Source organism: Homalodisca vitripennis, chromosome 7 (genome assembly GCF_021130785.1).
Source record: "Homalodisca vitripennis isolate AUS2020 chromosome 7, UT_GWSS_2.1, whole genome shotgun sequence".
NCBI classification, from domain to species: Eukaryota; Metazoa; Arthropoda; class Insecta; order Hemiptera; family Cicadellidae; genus Homalodisca; species Homalodisca vitripennis.
The window spans coordinates 146,906,525-146,933,183 of record NC_060213.1 but is presented as its reverse complement, the minus strand read 5'-3'; the positions used below and the strand labels follow the sequence as shown (position 1 = coordinate 146,933,183).

General features: G+C 34.5%; 1 protein-coding gene across 1 annotated transcript; it reads left to right on the top strand.

Annotated features, from left to right (window-relative positions):
* Positions 1-25,292, top strand: LOC124366480 (calmodulin-A-like). The gene is made up of 6 exons (XM_046823067.1): positions 1-312; positions 6,189-6,222; positions 14,236-14,337; positions 18,311-18,440; positions 22,242-22,390; positions 25,114-25,292. Exons 1-6 carry the CDS (start codon positions 226-228, stop codon positions 25,143-25,145), a joined length of 534 nt encoding a protein of 177 aa, XP_046679023.1. The 5' UTR covers positions 1-225; the 3' UTR covers positions 25,146-25,292.
* The last annotated feature ends 1,367 nt before the right edge of the window (positions 25,293-26,659 follow it).

Below are 26,659 nucleotides of genomic sequence, written 5' to 3'. Positions count from 1 at the left end.
ACTGTTGGTAAGCTGCAGAAGCAATATCGGTAGTTGTAGAGATAGAATCGTGCCATTCAGATCACAATTCGATTGCAATTCCAGTATTCATCAGTTACTTTTGTATATCCTCGAGAGTTACTTTTGTCAATCACGAACATTTCCCATCACCTCCGTGCTACACTGTGTGATTTAGTTTTGTTTGAATAGCTATACGAGTAATACGTATTCAGTGTGACAGCAAACATGGGCGACCTCAAGCTTACAGTAAACTACAAAAAGGAATATCGACGAATTCGAAGATTAACGAGTAACATAGAAAAAAAGCTTTCGGTAAGTGAGAAATAAATAAATAATATGTTATGGTACGTAGTGAAGTTATTGTTAAACTTGGCATTAAATGTAATGTTGTAGATGGTTATTGTACGTAGATGGTTATGTTGCTTTTTTATAAGGTTGTAATATTCATTAAAATTTAATGTTTCTGACAAGTCCCAAATATTCTTTTACTGCTTTGTGCCAGCTTAACCACTTCAACATCTATACAAAAATATGCGCTATCTTTATTTATTAAAAAAACCCCTTTCTGTTGTTACCCTTCAGTACTTTTAACTTTAGATGGAATCATAAATCGTTAACCTTAATACTTCGTCAACCAATCCTTTATGTGTAACTCTTTAAAACCATTATTTAAAACCCATTTTTAAAATATTTAATTGTTAGTTTTTTCATTTATTTTTATGTCGGACAAAATTCTGCAGTTTTTCTTATTACATAGCTCAAATAAATCAATCATCAAATCAAGCAAATCGGTTGAGGTTACTTTATCGTTAATTTCAAATTCTGATTTATATTGTTTTTTTGTTTTACTTTAGCATCATTGCAGTAATTATAGTAATGTTATTATAATATTACAGTGTTCTCATGAAAGACAAAGCTGCAAGGATTTACTCAAACATCAAATTAACATAAGCATAGGCTTATCTTTTATTTATTTAAAATGTTATGTGTATTGTTATGAACCATTGTTTATTTAAAATTTCTTATCCCCAATGAAGAGAAAAGTTGTCTTATTCTTCAGATATAGATTACTCAAGAACTATTAATTATCACTTTCAGGGTGCATTTTTTTTTAGATTCGATTGGTATAAAATATCTTCTCCTTGCAATATTTCAAATATATTAGTGGCTTGCAGTGTTTTTCCCTTATATTACTGTATTTATTAAAGAATTTTCCTCGTCTTTTTATTTTAATATGTTAATTTAAAAGCGTTTAGAATTTAATTTTATTTATTTACAGTTTAATTGGTATATTCTACAAATATTTCTTGTATACAGTTACCTTTGTTACAACTTTTTGTGAAAACCCAACTTTTTTCGTCAATTTATTCTGGGAAATATTGCTTTATAATGTTTACTTTATGTTTGGGATGGATGAAATGTTGTATATTGTTTAAATAATTTCTTAATTTTTGTACGACTACTTTAAGTGTCTCAAACTATCAAACACATTTGATATTAATTGAAGTTCTTACCCTCTAGATGTGCTTATTAAGGATTTGGCATGCTCGAAGCCTACATCCGACTATAGGGCTGAGCCCCATAGGCTTCCAAAGTTTCTATTGAGCGTATTTGTGTTGTTATTTTTGATTATTTGTTGCCCAGGCAGATGTTCTCAATCATCACTAATTTAGTATCAGCTGATTGTTTACAACTATAGACTAACCAACTGGGAGTGCCGATGGCCGAGTGGTCTAAGATGTTGGACTTCGGGTCTGAGCTAGAGAAAGCGCAGGTTCAAATTCTGTATGTAACCGAAGCACTTTTTATCAGTATACTCGACCTTTTACTGTACCGCCACTGTCCCTTATTCTGTTTGGTAAGATCCTCGCACAGGTCAGTGGCCAATGAGGACGGACAGAATAAGTCTTAAAAGGGGTTCGGTCTCCCATTTTATAAATAAAACATAATACCAGCTTATTTCTTTCAGACAGTTTACACTATTTACGCTTAGCAAAAGATTCCGAAAATTTTAAAATCTGTTTTTACCGGGTATTTTAACTATAAATAGATAACCTACGACAATGAGGTATCACTTGTGCGGTGAGTGGTGTTCACGTGGCCACGTTATATTTAAGAGAGAGTTAGTCATAGGTCTGTCAGCTGTCAGAAGATAACTAAGTCTGGTAGCTGGCAGACCGCCATCATACCTTCTCGCTACTAGCTTCACTGTCCTTACTCTCTACGTTATATCTCATATCTATATTAACACATCACTCTCCAAGTAGGTGTGAGTTAATGAACGATATTCACGTTTTTAACTAACACCCCGAATCAATTCATTTCAATATAGTAATCGCTTGAAAATTTTTCTTAATATTTCAGCCATGATTACCATATATATGTTCCAATTATTATGAAACTGCATACACTACACTTTCTGGAAACAATTTATCAAATATTAGTAAAGTTTGTTAACCGTTTCTATTCACTATTTGAAGAATATTGTGCGAATTTCTTTGTAAATACTTTGAAAGGGTAGTAGGATTTTGCACATCCATCATCGTTATATGTTGATGGGTGCATTAAAATATAACACAACGTTTCGAAGGTTGAACATCTACTCTCTTCTTCAGGTGTTAAAAGCTTTAATACATAAAAATACTTATAAAACTAAAAAGTGCAGCGATAAAACGCAGTTTAATAATTTACTGTGAAATATAAGATTACAAATCTTCGAAATCCTACTATTTTGTAGTCTCAACTTCTATGTTCGATCGTTCATTGTACGTAAATGGCTGATTTATTTTATAACCAAATCTGCTCTGGGCGTAAATTTTCCAACAGTACCTAACTGATTTCTTCATTCTGCATTTTCAATTTATACAATTTCATTTAGTTTAATTTGTTCACACTGGTAACCATCGATCAATCACATCAGAAAACTTATCTGTGCTCCAAAATGTCTCCAAATTGTGTTCAAAAGAACTTCAAATGCCCTCGGTGATCGTACACTTATTTTTGGATTTCGAAATTTGTTCAAAAACCGAGCCCCAGCCTGTCAAGTTAACCAGTCATAAACTGCCACCGCCTGTCTCCCAGAATGGATGTTCCCACAGCCTCAATTTGCAAGAGTTGTGTCACTACTTCTTATGACATCGTATTTGGACATGAGGAAGGCAAATGTTTAAAATGTAGAGACAGAGTGGTGTAAACAGTATCAAATTTTGTAATGAAGGCTTGTACGATAGGTGTGAATAAGTACTCGGCAACCAGAATATGATTTAGAACATGGCGTAAAATATTCCTGAGGAAGTTTTGTTGAATAAATATACCTTCTCCTGTGCAATATGTCTGTTAAACTACAATCTGAATGATTTTGTTGCAAAATTAATTTAATAAACGATGTTTTTGCCCCTAATGTTATGGAATTTAGCTTGTTTTAATGTTGAAACAAATTGCTGTATTAAAGAAAATCATCTTGTAGTTCTTCTTACGAGTTGGACATAGAAACTGATATCATATCCGTAGTAGATGAGATATCCGTAGTGCACCAATAAATATCATCGACACAGAGGACTAACTACGGACCTCTGAAGGATCTCACAACTCAGTCAGTAAAGCACCTAAAATCCTTACGAATTGTACGTCTAAACTGGTCCAAGTTAATTTTAGAATCAACACGTTGGCCTGTAAATTTGGGTCTACCGAGGCAATATCACAGAACTAGGTTCGAGGACTCTCGGTTCTAAAAATCTGGATTCACTTTACAATCACTCGTTGTTTTTATTCAAAAGTTACCAAATGTCGTGGTAAAAGGTGTATGGAATAAATTACTCATTTATTGCAACAGCTTTGTCTTTACTGTGACCTTCAATTCAATAACTCATTACTTTTCATCCTATGGTAAGGTATCATTATTATTGCTAGGCATTTTCTGGATAGTCGTTTGTCTTGATCTCATAATTTGTTTATTCGTCTTTTATTTTAGTTCACCTTCATTTTTTGACGTTAAAAAATTTTTATGAAGTTTAATATTTATTTATTTCGTCTAAATAAAGCCTGTCCCATTAATAACTAACAGGTTTGATGTATCAAGATTAGACAACTTCTAGTACATGCTCTGATCCACTTAATTAATGGTCCTCAACACGAAGAATAACTTATCAAGCTGTTACCAGGCGGTGTTAACAGTTCTCTGCGGACCAATAGTCTAGCGCAAAGGTAGCTAAACAATGCAGAGTACAGACGTCAGATAAGAAATGGCCGGCATTGCAGAGGGGTTGCGGCACCTGGTCGGCGACATGACAGCGTCACTACACGCCAGGTCCGCACGTAGCGGCAGCGGAATGTTCGATAATGTGAATAATAAATGGCACAGCCGTCACGATAATAGTCATTTGTAACTTGGAATCCAATCGCAGAACATGCAGTCAAAGCATTGATTCAGCGTCGGTGACCACTGAACATTCGGTCAAGCTTTGCAGTGTTTGTTCTAAACAAAGATTTTTTTAACCCCGATTCTTAAGCAAGGCGCCCACTTCGACCAGCTCAGCCCGACCTCCGACGGTTCCCCTGCGGTCCGTTTGGGCCAGTCGCAGTGTGCGAGTTTTCATTTGATTACGTGTATATTGACATCCTAAAAAATCCGAGCTGGATAGGCGCCTTGCTTTAGGGTAATGTGATTGATGTCATCTACATTTTTATGTTCACACTGCGTTGAAATTTCCTAAACACAGTTAGAATCTTGAGATAATTGAACCTCGCTTAGACAGAGCCAACATCAGTAAGCAGATGTTCAACCGAAACTGGCAGAGCCAGTATTGTACATCTGCCCCTACAGTTGAGTGGAGGGGGCGGCAGCACAACGTGATTGGCAGAAGCTCAACCAATCATAAGACAGAAATAGATTATCATAATCTTGCAGCGCTGATGATAATAATAAAGTAAAATCTCAGACGGTAGGAAAAACTTCCTTTAGTGGCTGAATATAGCAAGTGATCAGTACTGTGACGTTGAGAAGAGCTGGGCAAGGGAAGGTGAGAATTGAAGAGAACGAGAGCTAACCACACGGACGTAGTTTTCGTCGTATTCGATAAATACTGTCATTTTACCAAAATAAAAATGTTAAATAATTGAACACCGTTTACTGTAAGGACAGTCGTAATATACACATTTGAGTCATGATTGTTACGTTTTAATAAAACACTGTTGATTCTTAAAGTGTTCTAAAATTGAATATGTTCCATCTAAAATGAATCAAGTGTGAAGCTGTTTAGCTAACCAGGTGCAATATTATCCTCGCAGTGTATTTACACTCTGTGTTTATGTAGCCTGCGCAATTACACATCAAACCAGAGAAGCCAATCACTACATCAAACCATTGTAGCTAATCAGTACATCAAAACAGTGCAAGCAATCAGTATAATCACCTAAAATGAGTTCTTATCCAATATTTATTTCTAATTTGGCTTTCCTCAACATTCTCCTTAAATTGCCCAAAACATAACAATTTGGATTAAGATTTATTTATTTAAATTCAGATTTTATAATCCATACTGGATGGTAACATTGCAAATGGCTTACTAATGTGTTCCTGTATTCTAATTGTTATCTAGTATATTTATTTTGTAACTTTCCAATATTTACTAAGTAATTTAGACAACTAATCAGCGTATCAAACATTCTAGTTATTAATTTTGCTTGATATTATAAATGTACACACATTTTTATTTATTTACACGAACTACTAATCTGTGTTTATTTAGACAACTTACAGTCTCTGACATCAATGATCAAAACGTGACATAAAGGTAATTAATATCTATAGTGTTATTTTATTTTATTGTGTTTTTTTTTTCTTATTATTTAATCATACAACACAAATTTTAAATACAGTTGGGGTCAGATGAGGACATTTTATTTGTGCCTTTACCAGACTGAGCTGATATTTTCTTGGTCCTTGGTCTTTAAAAATAGATTTGATACATTTGTCCATTTTACTGTTTATTAATTTAATTTAAATTAAACTGTATTATAATCTTCATTATGTATATAATCTCCATATATATATATATATATATATATATATATATATATATATAAAATAATACATATAACGCAAACGTAGCAAATGTAATATTTTGGTTAGATATTTGAATTGCTAAAGTGAAACCCAATATTTTTTTCATAAGTTATTCTTTTTTCAGTCACAGTTTGGACTTACAGAAGATCAAGTGGCAGGTATGTGTATTGGTTTATGTGTATGTGTACGTAAAAAGTTTTTCATAATAGTAATACAGTTTTTATTTGTACGTTCACGCCAACCATTTATCAGAACTTCCATCATGATCACCATATCTACCATCACTATCATCATCATCATAACATTTTTATTATTCAAACATTTTCAGAATTTCAAGAACATCATAAACTTTTTCACACCTGTTATTTATTTTAATGTTTTTCAAATTATTTATACTTCACGTGTATTTAAAAAAATATTACAACGTTACAATTTTGAAAATGATTCAAAGTAATTGGGTTATGACTTTAACAAGATTAGTGATAAAGTTCATTACTTGTACTATTACTAAATATATTTGGCGATTTTACACGAACAAATCATTTTTAATAGAAATTAGACTAAGACCATGTATTCATGAACAATAACCCACAAAATATTTAGCGATTGTGTTGCAGACGTGACATGTTGGCCAGAGAGATCGCGTGATGGCTATCGGAGATGCGTGCCAGACATCGCTGTTATTAGTTATTTATTGTTTAAACTTGTGGTTAACTAACACTCAGTTTCGTCATTTATAATCGATCTCCAGCACAAAATCATATTTCGCCCACATCGGAATAATTACTGTCTGTTATTTAAAATTTATCTAATTCCCCTACTCAGGGGTGTCAATCCCTCCCAACGCCTATGATGCCAACCTCCCCCCCCCCCGCGAGGGAACTAATTATCCCCCTCACGTATTTCTATTGACACCTCCTCCTGTTAACCAAGTGAGAATGGGATTATTGAATATAAAATAATGTTAACATTTTAATGTAGTAGGAAGTTTATTTTAATAGAAAATTCACCTTGTACTATGTGATAAAATAAAAAAAGGTGAACGTTTATCAGAGAAAATTTAACGAAATGAGTTTTAACATTTTGACAGCAACCTTAGGCTATGTTTAGTGATTATGAAAAACTTATCAATGATATCATCATACGATTATTGCTTCAAAATATCAGCCTCGCTGCTTGAAATTAATAAGTTGTTCAACCAAGTGTTACTCATGCTTGTTCTGAGACGGATTGTTTACTATTTTGATCCGACTGAGCTCTTTCAGCTGAGCAGCTGGTTACAGAGAGAGAAAGCAGAATTTTGTAGAATCCGTTCATGTTAGCATCCAGATCTGCTGAAAACACCTGTATAACTTAATAAATCCTAGTTTATTCTACAGCTCCACAGTTGTAGTAATGTTTTCTACCTCTTCAAAGCGTTCTACCTTTTCTACCTGTTCTCTAACACGTCTTAACGTCTAAACACGTATTAATGTGGTGGTGCCAAGTTAGACATGAGTCTATTTTGATTCTTAGATATTTTGTTGCTAGTACTAAGTTGAAATCTGATGGGAAAAAGAGGAATCACTATGGGAAGAATTTAGGTAGTTAATGGTGAAATGGAGAAATTATTTTTTTTTTATTTAGCTTTAGTCCATTTGCTGAGAACCACTCCTTCATTTGTTCCAAACCATTTTTATGTTATTAACAACATCAGGCAGATCGTTACAATAGATTAAAAAGAGGAGGGGACGAAGTATCGAGCCCTGTAGTATACCAGCAATCACTTTCCGGAACCCACTTCTCGTCTCAGAATTCCATACCACACACTGCTCGCGATCAAAAAGATAGGATTTAAACCACCTCAAGGCTACTCCTCCAGTGTCGTAGCACTTAAGCTTCCCGACCAGAAAATCAAGGTTGACACAATCGAATGCCTTTGACAAGTCGCAGAAAACACTTAAGGTGTATCGCGACCCGTCCACTGCACCCGACACATGCCCCAAGAACTCAAAGATAGCATCACAGGTATTTCTTCCTTTCCGAAAATCAAACTGACAAAAACTGAAAATACTATTTTCTACCAAGAAATCATACAGTCTAGAGCACACTGCTCTCTCCAATACTTTAGAAAAGGCTGGTAAAAGAGATACTGGTCTAAAGTTATCTAAACTATTTTTGTTAGGCTTTTTAGGAATAGGTTTTACTAGGAAGCACTTCAATAGGTTTGGAAAATATATTTTTTTTTTAAGAGATATTTTTTAAGAGCTCTAAGAGGTTTCTCTAAAGCGTTGACACATTTTTTTAATAAAATGGAGAAATTTCATTCCTAAACCAACTGATTTTGTTGGATTTAGAGAAATTATGGATTAAAATTAAACATTTTTGGGTGATAACTCTAAAATTCTGGGATATATTTCATTGCTTTAAGATAGTTAGGCAATTGATCTAATTTATTGTTTGATAGTGTTAGTAAAATAATCATTGAGAGTGACAGCAATGGTCTTTTTGTTTATGATAACATGATTATCCTTAGCAATCTCTTTTATTTTCAGCTCGTTCTTGAGATTCCCAGTCTCTCTTTTAACCACCTGCCATGTAGCTTTAACTTTATTATTTAATTACTGTTATATCTTAACTTCGCTAGTAATACACATTTGTTAAAACCTGCTTATATCTACGGACATATGCTTTAAAGTCCAGATCTAGTCTGATAACTTTAATTACTGTCCAGCAATACACATTTGTTAAATAGATGTTTCTATAGATGTTTTGCTAAATTTGTTCAGAAATATTTTCCTTTCACTTGAAATTTTTAACCACCTGCCATGTAGCTTTAACTTTATTATTTAATTACTGTTATATCTTAACTTCGCTAGTAATACACATTTGTTAAAACCTGTTTATATCTACGGACATATGCTTTAAAGTCCAGATCTATAGATGTTTTGCTAAATTTGTTCAGAAATATTTTCCTTTCACTTGAAATTTTTAACCACCTGCCATGTAGCTTTAACTTTATTATTTAATTACTGTTATATCTTAACTTCGCTAGTAATACACATTTGTTAAAACCTGCTTATATCTACGGACATATGCTTTAAAGTCCAGATCTAAATAGATGTTTTGCTAAATTTGTTCAGAAATATTTTCCTTTCACTTGAAATTTTTAACCACCTGCCATGTAGCTTTAACTTTATTATTTAATTACTGTTATATCTTAACTTCGCTAGTAATACACATTTGTTAAAACCTGTTTATATCTACGGACATATGCTTTAAAGTCCAGATCTATAGATGTTTTGCTAAATTTGTTCAGAAATATTTTCCTTTCACTTGAAATTTTTAACCACCTGCCATGTAGCTTTAACTTTATTATTTAATTACTGTTATATCTTAACTTCGCTAGTAATACACATTTGTTAAAACCTGCTTATATCTACGGACATATGCTTTAAAGTCCAGATCTATAGATGTTTTGCTAAATTTGTTCAGAAATATTTTCCTTTCACTTGAAATTTTTAACCACCTGCCATGTAGCTTTAACTTTATTATTTAATTACTGTTATATCTTAACTTCGCTAGTAATACACATTTGTTAAAACCTGCTTATATCTACGGACATATGCTTTAAAGTCCAGATCTATAGATGTTTTGCTAAATTTGTTCAGAAATATTTTCCTTTCACTTGAAATTTTTAAGCCTGCTGTCATCCATTTATTTCAAAATATATTTTTGTTTGATATTTTTATTACTTTGTGAGCGAATGCTTTACAAAAAGGATACCTTAACGTTTTCAAGAAAACTTTTGTATATACTATTTACATTACTGTTAGTTTTACAATTATGGAAAACTTCTGACCAGTGTATATTTATTAAATAACATTGAAAGATTGAAATCAACTCATCTGAAAACACCCTTTTCTGATATGATCCACTCATCTTGCAGGTAATTTTGTTGGCTCTAACGAATGTTACAATTTGAGACAGATGGTCTGAGAGGCCTGTTTCAGAAACACTGACATACTCTCAAGAAAAGTTAGTGAAAACATTGTCAATACAAGATTTAGAACTGTTTATTATACGGATTGCTTTCTTTACATTCCATATCAAATCATACGACCTCAGTCTGGTAATCAAATCTAGCTTAATACTATTGCTTTAAAATATATCAATATTAAAGTCACCATTAATAAGAAGTAAAGGATTTTTGAAGTTTAAGAAAATCCTATTCAGGATAGGCCTACTGTCCAAGTTGTAAAGGAAAGTTTCAATATTAACTGTACTATTATTTGGAGGTCAGCAGACATTAACCACAACAATAGGTCGTGCACTCTTAATCAGACTAACACAGAATTCAAAAACACTTTCCACCAAAAAAGCCATCAAATTCACTCAAAGACACCATATTGAGATAAGATTTGGCAAGTATGCACAACCTACCTCTAGTGTTTCTTTTGCGTGTGTATATATAAATCGTTTTGAAACCGCTGAATTTACTTAATGTTGTATACTTTTCTTGTGAGAGCCAGTGCTCAGGCAGACATGTGATATCCGGATTTAGATTGGATGATTCCAGGAATAAATTGAATTGGTCAACTTTTAGGTATTGTACTAAGCCTTGAATATTACAGTGAAATAATACCAAGCTGTTTCTAGAGACAGACTGACGTGTGGGATGCACAGTCCCCATACAATCATCCCTCCCCCCATTTACTCTATCACTGAGCAGTTTCTCTGCTCTCCCAAAAAATGCAGCACAGTCAATCCAACGTGATAGTTGCAGGCCGATTCTCTTGGGCTCGTAGGCAGTGGTAGAAAGTCATGCTGCGAGATTGACGACTCCACACTGGAACTGTCTCTTGACGACGATAGACACATCGTTAGGCTGCTGCTGGCAAGTCGGAGCCGGCAAACACATCAAGTTCAACAGTCTCATAATTATCAATGTCAGATGGTGTTGGTTGAGAAATCTGCACAGGGCTGTGTCGGAGTCCTAGCTGAGACTTCAAATTAAGAGATGCAGCAGGACAGTTCCTGCGTTTGATTAGACGAGTCATCTCCTCGCTGACTGGGCACTTGCCTGCCTGGTTGAAATGAAGTCCATGTCTATAATAATAGTTTCTGTGAAGATTTTCGGTCACGTCACCTTTACAGATTTTCAAATGTCCCGTGTATTCTCTATGGAAGATATTGATTTTACCGTTTAAATGTGTAATAACCCTTTTCAGAAACCGTTGATCGTACCATTTACGAATGTTTGTGATCATGATATTTGCGTCGATGTTCCATGAGAGCAGGTCCGTTATCGCTTGGCGGAGTAAGCTGGACAGGTTCACTACTTTTCGTGGCAGTTGTGATTATGACCACACAGTCACTTGAACAGAGATTTTCGGCAAGAGAATGGCCTTCTCTTCTGATATGCTTCAGTTTAGCTCCCGGCATTGATAAGACCGTGACACTAAAATCGTCCAGCTCACGGTCCACAACATGGCTCAGTCCTCTCCCATGGCTGTCTGAGAGGTCTAGTAGGTTTCTTTTTGATTCTCTCCTAAAACAGTTTACTGGAGTCTTCTCATATGATTCCTTCTGTGATTTATTCTCAGCTTCATGAACGAGAGCTTGCACTGTTATTGTAGTGGCGGGAATACATATGGAGTCATCATTTAGTAATGCAGAATACCTATTGCTGGTTTCCAATTTTGATTCAGACTCTAAAAGACATCCCTTTTTATCGGGAAGTTTCGGAAGTTGAAATGATTCTTCTACAGCTAAAATTGTCTAAGACAAATTTTCTCCTTTTCTTTTAAATTTTAGAGTCAACTCGTCTCTTTCTACTGCTAAACCCCTTATTATTTTCTCTTTATCTTTCACTCTTTCTAGCAACCTCTTGTTGCATGCTTTCATAGACATCAATTCTTTTTCAAAAGAAGACTTCTCATGTTCTATTTCTTGTTCATGGTATAGGGACATTTCCTTAATATCCTGTCTAGAGCACTTTTCTTTTTGTAGTGCATTTGTATCCATATATTTTCCTGTCTTATCTCCTTTAGTTGTTGTGTTACGTCTTCCTTCACTTTAAGCGTCGCTTCCAGTCTGTTTAGCAGCTATACGATTCCTGGTATATATATAATAGAGTCTGAGGAATATTTATTATAAATAACGTTTAAACATCCATAAAGCGTTACTGCCGATTCATACACTTCATCGTACGTCAAGTCCTCTAATAATACCTTCAGATTATTTTCAGCCATTTCCTTGAGGTTATTGCGTATTCGCCGAGTTATCATATTTTTTTTTTTATAGTCAGACTCTCGTTCTGTATTAAACAATTATTTATGGTAATCCTTCGCAATATTCGTTATGCAATATTGTTGCTTAACTGTGAGCTAGTTGCGTACTCTAAATTGAAGGCGCCTCAATATTTGGCCAGTTGATTATTTTGTACGGGGATCTTAGTGCGTGAGCTTGTTCCGGATACTGCAAACCTAGATAGTCAGTGCGCATGCGCGAACCCAAACTTTAGCCGAGCTTGGCCCTATACCTGCTGCCATGAATCTATTTATAGAAAGGTCAGGCTTTAAAACTTATCGTTGTAATTAACACAACTCACTCCCCTACAGTTGAAGTTCCGTTTTCGTAAAAGTGACGCCTGTGATTTCCCGAGGTAACTTTAAAACTGGATTATTATAACACTTCTGGTCAATTTTAATAATTTAATCGGAGCACGATAATTTTTACTTATAATCGCGTAGATCCAGGTCTACCAACATACTTTTGCCAGTCATGTCTCCTCTCGTAAAAACTGTTAAAGATGTTCCACCGGGTTTGCTCCCAAATCTCCAGCGGGAGAGAGTAGCACCTACCTTATCTAATTTGAAGTTAATCCTTTTTTGCTTGTATCATATGTAAAGTACACAATGATAGAGTATTAATATGTAATACGTTGTACAATAGTAATGACAACAAGTCTGCTCATAACATTTATGAAGTCGAAAATGTGCTGGTGGCTCAAAAGAACCCCCGTCAATCTTCTCACAACAGACTCGAGCATGTGGGTTATTTTTTACCAAAAGTTGAAATAATTCCATTCATTTACCCGAAATAAAGTTTTTCTTTTGAAAAGCCAGCATCTCCTCGCTTAGGTGGTTGCGGCAGTCAATGACCTTCAAGACTTCTTGATGATGTTTGACAAGTTCCTTATTTTGTTCCATAATCCTGGAATCAATTCTATTTCCTGTTAACCACTGTAGCCTATTCCCAAAACTAGTTATTCCAAATGACATTTTGATTGCTCGTGGAGTTGATTTTTGAAAATCCCCCTTTTAGACACTCCTACCCCTACTATCGATACTCAAAAATTGTTTATATTATTAAGGAGCTAACAGGTCCTTCTTAAAATCATGTGTTATCTGTAGGTAAAGTCTCATTTTACGAGATGAAGTTAAGACTAACAATGCCCTCTCTAACACTCAACCTGGGGACCAACGACATAAGGACGACTCCGGAACCACCACAAAGGGCCGGGAAGGCGGAATGCTTGCAAGGACAGGATCGCTCAGAGGTCACCTGTCCAAGCAGCAGTTACTCTCGACGTTACTCGACTCGGTTATGTTGCGATACCCATAGTACCCGCTATACTGTGCTTTGGCCATGGTTTCTTGGATTTGTGATAATTCTTAGTAGAAAGTTTCTATAAATTTGAAACTTCGTGAAGAACTTCTTGGTCTAAAGAAGAACCATAATAATTTTGGTGTAAAAGGGCATCAATGTTGCAATTATCCAAGGCAAAATTAAAATCAGTACGATAAAGACTTTCGTCTCGTCCTTCCGAGTCCTTCGATATTCTGTGGTCTCGATGTATATTATTCAGACTAACAAAAGAACGATGTTAAAGTCGTCATTAAAATGTTCCGATTTTTCTGAATTACAAGTTTAAACGATCTTACTCTACATAATCTTTACCCTCGGCCTGATTGAACTGAGATTACTAGTTAAAGTAAATTGGCATCTAGAGTTATACTCGCCACGTAGTTTCAGTCAACAACTGTACATACGAGTATATCGAAAACTTTCATACAAGAAATTGTGTGTTGTGGAACAATTTGTAGACAACGACCAGAGGTTATCATTGTTTTCTTGTTCTATTGTTCTCCATCCATTGTTTCCTTCTCTACTGTTGCCTGTTGCAGAGTTCAAGGAGGCGTTCATGCTGTTCGACAAGGACGAAGACGGGACTATCACGATGGCTGAGCTTGGGGTCGTCATGAGATCTCTTGGGCAGACGCCATCAGGTAACATTAAGTTATTTGAGTATGCTGTACACTCTGTGATCAAAAATACTGGTTTTTTTGGTCAGACTCAATAAATGTTGACGTTCTTTTGAATATATTCGAAACTATTTCCTAACACATCATCCATAGTTATCCCGTTGTGGACTTAATTTATTGTTAAAGTCTGGCTTTGCAAACGTTCAATCTAACTAAGGTGTAATTTTGGGGAAGAGAGACAAAACAAATACAAATATAATATGAGTACAAATATCAATAAAAACTAGTAGTTACCCTCGGCCTCTCTCACAATTCCGTACGCTTTTTACAAGTATGAACGTTTTGGTTCAAGTTAATTGTATTTCCAATGTCAATGTTAAGTTTGCCTTGTGTCTCATTCAATAAAATAAATAATTAGTACATTCACATATCTCAGAAGCCTACTTTTGTCGAACACAACTAAGATGGGCTTTACAGCAGTATTTAAATGTATAGTATTTTCTTTTATATAAATAATACTTTATATTTGCTAAAAATGTATTTTTATTAATCAAATAAAAACGCCTTTATTTGTAGAGCGTTTCTCTGCACAAGCAGCTTTTCAGAACAACTCCAGTCATCTAAAACTAATGGCAATTCATTTAAGCTTAAATTATATAAACATACTAACCTAATAGTCAATCGCCAACATTTCTCTTATCTTTACTCTAAAGGCAGTGATCTTTACTCCTAGAGTTATTTAAGATCACAAAGGAGGGAGTTGCACCACTCGGGGGTAAAGTAAGAAAACCCTCTCCTCCCTATCTCGAGCCTTACTCAAAGGATGTGAAGCCGATTGTCCTGTCGGGTTCTGCGATCAGCAACCTCGCCACGGTACCGGAGTCTCTCTACCAAGTACCGCGGTTCCTGAAGCGACAGTACGCGGTGGATTAGGCAGGAGGTCTGCAGCCTGCATACGGTTTCCACAGACAACAATCCTGCAGCCCTTCGATGTGCAGATGAGTGGTCTTATTTAAGTGAATTGTAAATAAAACGAACAGCAGTAACACGGATAACATCAAAGATTGTGTCAGGCGGATCTTTGCTATATCTGGCAAAACCGACCCGTGTCTGAACATCCCTCTTAGCCTCCCAAGCACACGCTGAGTAGCATAGGTGACGTGGTCAGAGTAAACTGTTAGTATAACACCAACGTTTTCACAACGCCGGAAACCGTTAGTGCGTTGGTCTCCAAGCTTGACATGCTTGTGGTGCTCCGTCATGCTCTGTCTAATGTAGGCCTAGTGGGGTGCGATGTGAATAACTGTGCATTATCAGCGTTAAGTTTAAGGCCACGCTTGACTGACCACATCTTTATACTTTTGAGATTAGAGTTTGCTCTCGCAATGGCACTTGATTTTTTATCATAAACAGTTTTAGATAAGAATTATTAGGTTTTTAAAGCGTGTTTTAATTGAAAAATTAACTTAAAAGACAATCACAATTTGAATCTACAAACCAGGTCAAGCTTTTCGCATAACTTCTACTAACTGCGCTTATAATACTGATCATACCATAAGTACTAATTTATACTAAAAGTTAAAATCTAATAACTGTTGAACTAGACTTGATTGAAAGATTTAGGTTGTGTTATTTACAAAGCTATTATAGCGAAATTCTTAAGATGTATCCAAAGTACAAAACCGTCAGTAAGTGTTATAAGACTAAAAGTGCACACAAAAATCTATAGAATGCGCTACTACCACTTAAAATTGTTACACAATGCGTGTTGTGTGCGCGTGCGCGTGAACGTGCATCAATCAAAACTCGCAGACATAAACATAAAGACACTTTACTCTCCCACGTACTCTGCAGGAGAAAGCATGTAGTTCGAAATTTGATTTTTTTATTTTTAATAGAAATATCCATTTGGGAATGAATATTCGGGTTAGAAATATAGTGGGGTGGTTCATAAAAAAATGTAATTATTACATCAATTCATACCTGATGAAAAGCTATTCGATTTGGAACAATTATGTATTCCACGTTTCTGGATAATTGGATTAGTATTTTCATCATTAACTATTTTTATTAAATTGTTTATACAAAATTATATGTTATTGTACAATTAGTTTTACATCTTTATTACATTTCTTATACAGTAATATATGTTATTTCACAGTTAGTTTTACATCTTTAGCATTTTTATTAAGCTTTCGTTGCTTTTGGCCGGCATATTGCTAACAATATTGAACCGCTGAATCTTTAAACATTTTCTGTACAACGTTTTAAAATTAGATTTAAAAAGAAGTTGAATTAGAGACATTAATTTTCAACTCAGTTACTCTACGCCCATGTGTATAATTCTTAAGATAACTTTTACATGTACAATCGACTTTGAAAAACATTTGATATAACATAGATGGGTAGTAATTTCTGTAATTAGATAACCACATAAACCGAGTTCAATGACAAATGGACGTTAGTTGTCAGTTGTGGAGAGGTTCAGGTGTTCACTACACTCCTCGCCGTGACAAACGGTCATTACTAATGCATGGAATATATTATCCACATCAATCACAGCTGATTACTTTCTATTAACTTGAGTGAAGGGAGTCTTTTTCTTTTTAATACCATTTTGCATTTTCAAACGTAATTGAAGCGTAATAAATTTGTAATAAACAATACTGTATTTGTGTTCTTTCTACGTGTCACGCCATTCTAAGAAAAGTATGATAACTTTATTAACAAAAGATAAACTCTGCGTTTGCTTTATACACAGAGTGCCATATATAATAGGTTTGAATTTGGCGCGTAATTCATCATCAGCTGTGGGCGTAATAGGCAGGTAGGAGCCTCGTACTGTCTGGAATACTCCAGGTCAGGTTCAGGTAGGCATATTCCTGCTATCGACAGAGGGAAGTTGCTCCGGATTAGTTGTGCGGCTACCAACGTGCAGAGTAGTGGTGTAGATTGTCTAGGTCCAAATTCAACTGTTAGGGACGCATCAAAACCATATATAACTTTAGGAGAATGTGGGAGAATGTTTCAGATAAACAGGTCATACAAGGATTACATGCAAGGGAATGTGGTCGATTATTCGAGATCCCTGAAAATAACAGAAGGGATAATAGATAAATAACGTTGTTGGAGAGAGAGCGCCCTGTGGGTTGGGTCAGTTTCTTTATCCGGCCGGTTCCACTCCTCCTTACATGAGCGGCGGGTGGGCACAGTCACCCTTTACGATTAGTCAAGTAAGTTCTTGAAGCGCCAATATCCTTATAAGGAGCTTCAGGGACGCAGCGAGTCTATGGGGTTTTATAAATGAACTTGTGAAGTAACAAAATTAGTTGCAACACTCGTGATCGTGACAGATGGAATTATGTTAGTAATTTTTGACCGTCTTAGTGTTAAATAAAATCGTGTATAAATAAAGAGACAATACAGTTAATAGTGGTATTGTGGGAATATAGATAATGACATTTTTATAAATAATTTGTTTATTTAAAGCTAGCCCAGTTTTACGTTCTTAGATATCATATTTAATTTCATTTATAAAAACGTAACAATAATTTGTTTAATTATAATGCTATCAAAGCTGTTAGATTTGGATACAGGAAATCTAGTGGTGGATCCACGGTAAATAATAGTCTAGTAGCCTATTCTGGTCGCGATGACTCGAGGTCACATGTCCTGATTCTTAGACCTTAGCGTCTAAATCAGCTTTTGTATCACTGTGAACAAAAGCTATTTATATAGAGAAAAATGCAAACAACTTTGAATGTGTTTATACATTGTTGACATTAATTACCAAAATTTGGACTACCTTGTATTTACCTACTATTACAACTGTTATGTGTTCAAAATTTACTTCGACTACTCTCTATATTTTTGAATTTTAACTCTCTACAAGAACAGATGGAATTGACAATGAAATTATTGAGAAGTGAACTCACCTGTATAGAACGTTTTAAAATGAGTTGAGTTTCAATAATCTTAGTTAATAAACTTTTCACAGAAGGGGAATTGCAGAACATGGTCAACGAAGTGGATCAAGACGGGAATGGCACCATAGAGTTCAATGAGTTCTTACAAATGATGTCCAAGAAAATGAAGGATGGCGAAGACGAATTAAAGGAGGCTTTTAAGTAAGGCAAGAATGTCTAAATTTAATATTTTAATGAGATGTGATTATGCTTCATGTTTGCGTGATTGATTATAGTGTTCTAAAATTTAGCTTTTCCTTTCTTTGGCACCTAAAGGAAGATACATTTTCTCAAAACATACTTCTGTAATTTATGCTTTGGTGGCAAATATCTGAAATCTGGTTACCTTTCCAGACAGTCTTATTTTTTGTTTTTGAAGAGTAGCCAAGTCAGCCGATTGGATTTCGTTAGCATGTGAATTATAAGTTTCTTCTTTTCCTATACTCACGTGGTTATTGATTACGACCCTTTTAAAAACCAAGTGACCAGGCAAGACAACACAGAGAAAATCATTCATCCTATTAAACTTTATGTCATATAAAATATACATTTCAAAGAGTTTTAATAATTTTGTAGAAAACGCTTTAAGCCCCTCTCAGAGATCAGGTCTAGATATAAATTCTTACTTGGCCAAAGGTATAATTTATGATCCACAATCATCTTCTGATCTCAAGACATATGAAAGTCCCTTTCGTTTTAGGATTAAGCGAAATTCTTTGGATTGCGTCCTTTGCATCCTTCTTCATCTTCTTTGATCAAAAATAGATATTGTGCAGATTTATTGGCTAATACAATTGATCACATTTATCATAAAAAATAATACTACCAGATTAGTTGCAATAAGTAGGTAGAATTTGAGACAGGTGTAATGGTGGAAGCAGCTGGCCTGTGCTTTTAACCAAGATATTTATAGCATTTATAAGATACTAGCGGGCCCGGCGCGCTTTGCTGCGCATTTCAATAATTTTTTGCAAAAGTTGCCCGCGGCTTCGCACGCAATTTCCCGTTGAAAACAGTACACTATATTCACTTATTCTTTTTCTATCACATTCTAAACATTGCTGAGATAATTGATAGTCGTTCCATCGTGAGCCTCTTGGGCGTATTATGAAGGTATGTACCATATTCCTGCCTCTATCTAGCTGTTACCCACGGCTTCGCACGCAAATCTTAAGAACCGAAGTCCTTATATTACTTAGTAAATTTTTTTTTTACTATAATAAATTTTAGATTAAATTAGTTATATCTCCGATGCCACGATTGAGCTTGCTTTGTTGTCTCGATCGAGAGAATATGTACACACGGAGTTTTGAGAACCATACTTCTGTCAAAAAAAACAACTAAGGTTGATTTTATAACATTCTTTATATTTGTAGCCAACGTAAGATAGTAATTATGATATCTGCATTACTCTTCTGATCAAGCATGAGCATGGTTTATATTAAATAAATATTGCAGTTAAAGGTGAATTTTTACGTCAAATTTGAATTGTATTATCTGGATAGTAAAGTCTATGTTTAACAGTGATTGCAAAAACAGTTTAAACAAAATTTGTCGTTTCTCTTAAGCTTACTCTATGCTTTAAAACTATAAGTGTAATATATGTTTACAAAGAACAGCTGATTAAAAATTTGAAAAGACGTTAACATATGTTTGCTGCAATGCATTTCTTATGGGTATTTCTGTAACCAGTGGGGCGGAATCCTGAATCGGGAAAGGGATGGGCATAGCTTATAAACCTTCTCCGTGGAAAAATACATATACATACAAATTTTCATCATGATCGGTCCAATAGTTCACGATTCCATAAAGGACAAACATACAAACATTCATTTTTATATATATAGACTAGCGGGCCCGGCGCGCTTTGCTGCGCATTTCAATAATTTTTTGCAAAAGTTGCCCGCGGCTTCGCACGCAATTTCCCGTTGAAAACAGTACACTATATTCACTTATTCTTTTTCTATCACATTCTAAACATTGCTGAGATAATTGATAGTCGTTCCATCGTGAGCCTCTTGGGCGTATTATGAAGGTATGTACCATATTCCTGCCTCTATCTAGCTGTTACCCACGGCTTCGCACGCAAATCTTAAGAACCGAAGTCCTTATATTACTTAGTAAATTTTTTTTTACTATAATAAATTTTAGATTAAATTAGTTATATCTCCGATGCCACGATTGAGCTTGCTTTGTTGTCTCGATCGAGAGAATATGTACACACGGAGTTTTGAGAACCATACTTCTGTCAAAAAAAACAACTAAGGTTGATTTTATAACATTCTTTATATTTGTAGCCAACGTAAGATAGTAATTATGATATCTGCATTACTCTTCTGATCAAGCATGAGCATGGTTTATATTAAATAAATATTGCAGTTAAAGGTGAATTTTTACGTCAAATTTGAATTGTATTATCTGGATAGTAAAGTCTATGTTTAACAGTGATTGCAAAAACAGTTTAAACAAAATTTGTCGTTTCTCTTAAGCTTACTCTATGCTTTAAAACTATAAGTGTAATATATGTTTACAAAGAACAGCTGATTAAAAATTTGAAAAGACGTTAACATATGTTTGCTGCAATGCATTTCTTATGGGTATTTCTGTAACCAGTGGGGCGGAATCCTGAATCGGGAAAGGGATGGGCATAGCTTATAAACCTTCTCCGTGGAAAAATACATATACGTACAAATTTTCATCATGATCGGTCCAATAGTTCACGATTCCATAAAGGACAAACATACAAACATTCATTTATATATATATATAGATTATTACATATCAATTTCCTACTAATTTGAACTTGATTCAGCATTTCCTCCACCAATGTTGGTGATTGAAAACTTCTTATTTGATTAACATGTAATTTATATATCGAAAACGATAAGTGTGTGTATATATATATATATATATATATATATATATCTTCCAAAATTCAATTAGAAAATTTAGAACAAGCATATCAATTAGTCACTAAGTCAAAATTACCTTTTGGATTAAATAAGAAATGATCCGTTAAAATTAATCTAGCAAATCTAAAACAAAGTATTTTCTATATTTACATTAATTAATTTTATTTATTTTTTATGAATGTGCAACTACAAAACTACAAAATTGTTAATATTTAATTCAATTTTAAGCCGTTAGAACGCCTTTTTATATTATTAATCTGAATTTTAATTTTAATATAAGGCCATTTTTAGTATAATATACCAAGGAGTTTATAATAGAACATTTCAGCTGATTCTAAAAATGTATATGTTTACTTATAATTCTTAGATTATATACACTTTTTGTACCTTATTGAAAACGACAATATAATCGAAATATTAAAGGATTTTTGTGAAGTCTTTTTCTTCTATTGTTTAAAGAAGCCTCTGAGCATTTATTTTCTGTATACAGTATATATAGTGAGTTTACAGAGATTTTTTTTAATGTGCTACCTTGGGAACAATTACAATAGCCCGATTTTGTGTGCACATTCTACCTAACTATCCTTATAACTCTTATATATTTACATAATACGTTTAATAGTTAGTATATAAGTTCTAGTACATCAGCATAATGTTATATAAATTCCACAAACATATATCTAATATCTGTATGAATTTTAAAAAAACTTCGCCCGGTTCTTTAGAACTTTGTACCATTACGATTACATCAACAAATCTTCTGATTGACCCAAAGAATCAATATGCTGCTAAACTATGTCGATGAATCTGATCATTCCGCTTACAATGAAGATTGAGATAGCTCCCCATTGTACTAATTGGCCGCCCTATTCAACTGTCAGACACAGGTGCTAAACCATTGCATCGCATGGGGTGATGGGATTTAGCTTGTTAAAACCAGTTTCATATCTTGATAGGTAAAATGTTTTCCTGGAAATAATTCGCTTGTATTATAAACAAACAAAATGCCTTTATTGTGAATGTTGAATATTACACTGATGTGGATGTGCAGGGTGTTCGACCTGAACAATGACGGGTTGATCTCACACGCAGAACTGCAACACGTCATGAACAACTTGGGGGAGCGGATGTCCGATGAGGAGATAGAAGACATGATCAAGGAAGCAGATCTGGACGGTGACGGCATGGTCAATTACGATGGTAAAGTTCTAATTAACAGTTTCAGCTATCAGAGGGAGCATTTCGTTGCTCTTTGAGTTCTTGTTAAACCATTAACTCTTAACATCCCAAGTTATAAACTACGAATACCACATCATGGTGTAGTGCTGTACATACTACCATCCCCGTATGGCTACCCACGATTTTTTTTTGTTCTTTTTCTGTCTTTAGTAAGGGCATCTTGAAAATTCTAACTATAACATTTTAAACATTTACTTGAGACGAATTCAATTTCACAACCTTAAGGATTGGTTTTTTTGTGTTTAGTGTTTAGATACCTAGATATCATGATTGGATGTCATCTTTCCTTTTGGGTCGCACTCAGTTGGTGGAGTTACCTTTTGTTGATGACTTAGGCTGCCTTCGTAGTCAGGCTTCATCTACATTGTCGGTGGGTGCAGGCGTGCCCCAGGGCTCTGTCATGGGGCCTGTTCTGTTCTTACTGTATGTAAATGATATTTCTAGTACCATAAGTAATGGTAACATTTGCCTGTTTGCCGATGATACCTCACTCAGCCTTTCTCATAAGAACCGAGAATGTCTTGAAATAGATGCATTCATTCAGGGTGGTTCCCTTTTGCAGTGGCTAGAGGATAACCTTCTTGCAGTCAATACAACAAAAACCAAATTCATTGACTTTCGCATACGTGATTGTGATGATTTCGCACATGCAAACTCCTGTGTTGATAGAAGACTCAGAAATCTCATCATCTGAGTCAACAGATTTTTTGGAGCTGGTCATCGATTGTAATCTCAAATACCATCACCATATAGACAAGGTATGTGGAAAAGTGAGTAGTGGAATTTTTATATTGCGTCAACTCTCTCACTGTTCTTATAGGGAAATACTTTTTGCAGCATATTTTGGTTGTATCTACCCTCATTTAACCTACGGTCCGCCAATTTGGGGGGCTGAATCTACTGGGACTCAATACGTATTCCGCTTACGTTTTCGGCAGTGAGGGTAATTCTTGGCCTCAAAACATCACAATCGTGCAATGGTCTAATTTGTGCAAACAACCTTCTGACATTTCCCAGTATGTTCATTTTAGAAACCACGTCCTTCATGAAACGAAACTCTCAACTCTTTAGTTCCTACACACAACCCGGTTACTCTCTGCGGGATCTCTACCGCTTGTCAAATCCTCAGCATCGGACAACATGTTTTAAAAAACAAACTTTGGGCTCAGCAGTTAAATTATTCAATCACTTGCCGGTATACCTAAGATCTGAACAGAGTATGCCTGTGTTCCGGAAAAATGTGAAAAGGTTTATTTTAAACAAAGAATACTATTCTATCTGACAGGAATGTAGTATAATTAAGTTAGTTTAGTATATTAATTTTGTTATGTTAATTTTGACGTTTGTTATGAAATTTTATTGTCAATGACAAATAAACGATTTGATTTAGAAAGGATTTCTACCTAGAAGGAACATAAAACACACAGAAGTAACTCAAATTCGTCACTCTAATGTAATTACGAGTGTTTATTAAGAAACTGAACATTGAATGATAAAATATAATATGAATTAAGGAAGAAAATCAAAACAGAATTATTTTACTCGAAATTGTAAAATGTTCATTACCAAATTTTATTTTTGTTTTTACAAAGTTACAGTCTTCAATAATAAAAACAGCAACCTAAACGATTCTCTATAGATATAACACATTTTATTTTCACACAATAATGTAATCAATCTTTAACAAAATCTACCAGTATTGAAAAACGTAGTTATGTAATTCAAGAATGGCAAGTTGCGAATCGCAAAATTTCTATTCTAAACCACGCTTAAACCCCGTCGTGTAACATGTAAAATCGTGTGAAACAGAATATATATAAAACTGTTATTTATAATATAGCCCTAGAAATATCATGTAAATATGATATTTACATACAAATATGATGTTCACAACAGTTTAATAATACTATTTTGCAAAATACTATATTTTTGGCCAAATTTGAAATATTTTATATTTAAGAGTTACGATGAAAGTTTCCCCATAGGCAAAACGATGAAAGTTCAGTGTCGGCATAGGCGACACTGAAATACGACTTGTACCATGAACATGATGAATGGCAGTTACTATAAAGTAGAAGAATAACGACATTTACGAGCATTTTAATTAAACATCAAAGAGATTCTAATGAAAAGGGTAAAACGTCCTGCCAGGTTGTACTAAGATAATGCTATTGACCTTAAAAGATTATATGACTGTTTAACTACTTACTTAGTGGCCCTAGGTTTTTCATATCTTTTTTCGAAAGTACTGCTTAAAAAAATCAACTTACTTATCTGCCTTTTTTAATTTGTTTGTGATTTTCTTAGTTATTTACTAAATACGCAATAATAGTCAAATACTATCAAAATAATGAAAAAGATGTATATACAATGAATAATTATGCCTACTTGAAATAGAAACGCGTTAAATAGTACGGACGAAAATAAGCAAAAAGAGTATTTAGTTTTTACATACAAATTTGATAGTTAGGGTTATTTTCATTTGTATTATAGACTTTAATACTGACAAATAAGTACAATATCTAATATGTAACAGGAAAACGTTTGTGAAGTTGTGCCACTATTACTTATTAATGAAACAGTAAACAAACATAATGCATGTTAAAGTTATATAACAACTAAAGTTTTTAATTGATAACCACTTTTTCTATTGAAGATTAGCTGATATTTTGTTTTGTTTTCAGAATTCGTGATGATTCTGAGCACAAAGAAATGATACCGTGAACAGCAGCGGTCAACACATGATGGAGTGATCTCTCCTCTTGGAAATACGACTTCGACATCGTACACTCGTGTACGAGCACTGTATCAACGATACCATGTGATATTTATTGCGAAATAATATTTTATTGTATTATTAAAACTGGTATATTTATTATTAGACCTTCAAACTTCATTCAGTGAATCGGTGAGTCCCATCATTTTTTGGGATCTATTTGTTGGGGCTTTACAGCCCGGAACCTAATGGTGAGAAATTCGAATACAAAATTATTTACTTATATTCTAATACAGTAGTTTTAAACACATTCCAATACTTCTTAGAAAACTATTTCAACTACTACTATTTTTGTAAAATAATTTATGGTACCGGTAATTGCCTTGTGTAAATATTGAGTTTAACTCCAGTAAACCTGTAATTTCGTGCAGCGACTTAAATCTGACGCTGGCACAGACTTAGCTACAGATCCCCTTCCTAATAGTGCAGCACCTGAAATCTGACCCTGGTACAGACTTGACTACTATCTATCTTCCACATAATGTAGTGCTGAAAGTCAACGCTACCACAGACTAGGCTCCAGCTCACCTTCCTCTTAGAGTAGCGTCATAAAACTTTAAAGCCAGATGAAAAGATTGTTCTTTAAAACATACTTGCAATTCTTGTCACATCTCAAATAATCGTATGAGGAATTTTACACGATAAACCCACCTTACTTCCAGCAGTTTGGAGTGAATACCAACCATATTGCCACAAAGAACTTTAAGTAGTCTGGAGTTTGTTGAGTTTGCTTTTACAAAGTTTATAACTTTTACAGATTCGATTATTATTTATTTTATTGGGTCTAGCAACTCATTGGATGCTCGGCTCGGCCTGTGAACGCAAAAAAGGTTCCATGCTGCACGGAGAGCAATTTCTTGCATACACCCACCAAGGCCGACGTACTAGCCAGATATGCATGCATAGTCCACTATATGTAGATATGGCTAAATCTATATATTTTTCACAAAAGTAACCATAAATTACATTGGATATGTCTTCTCTTGTACTTTTTTAGTCATTGCATAAGAAATCAATAAATGTTATTCAAATTCCTAATTGGTAGTAATATACCTTGCGGTAATATGTTATATCGCTAGGGAAACAGTGTCTGTGCTTTCATTAGCTTTAATTGAGAAAAGAAGGCTTTCTTTGAATCTTTGAATTATCCTTTCTTCAATATGGTCTGATACGTCTTAAATTCGTCGTGAAACTGTACTTTTTGACAACGGGATATTGTCTAGACTTACTTCCTTCCCGTAATCCATTGTTTCTTGGCTATTTGGAATTACTCTGCTAACGGTTGGTTATCCTTTGCCTTTTTGCGCCACTTACAAACATGTCATACACACCATGGACAGGAGGCTGTAATCCAGCTGCAAAAAAAAAAGACTAAACCACCACAGTTTCGAGAAGTCCGTAGATTCCCCCTAATAACATTCAAACCTTCACATACTTTCTTAGGAAGAGACTTG

What these genes read in the sequence shown, in the direction of transcription:
- LOC124366480 (XM_046823067.1), top strand. Translation starts at nt 226, where the DNA reads ATGGGCGACCTCAAGCTTACAGTAAACTACAAAAAGGAATATCGACGA. An exon ending in ACATAGAAAAAAAGCTTTCG is followed by an intron (nt 313 to 6,188) that starts GTAAGTGAGAAA and finishes TTCTTTTTTCAG; the next exon opens with TCACAGTTTGGACTTACAGA. An exon ending in GAATTAAAGGAGGCTTTTAA is followed by an intron (nt 18,441 to 22,241) that starts GTAAGGCAAGAA and finishes GTGGATGTGCAG; the next exon opens with GGTGTTCGACCTGAACAATG.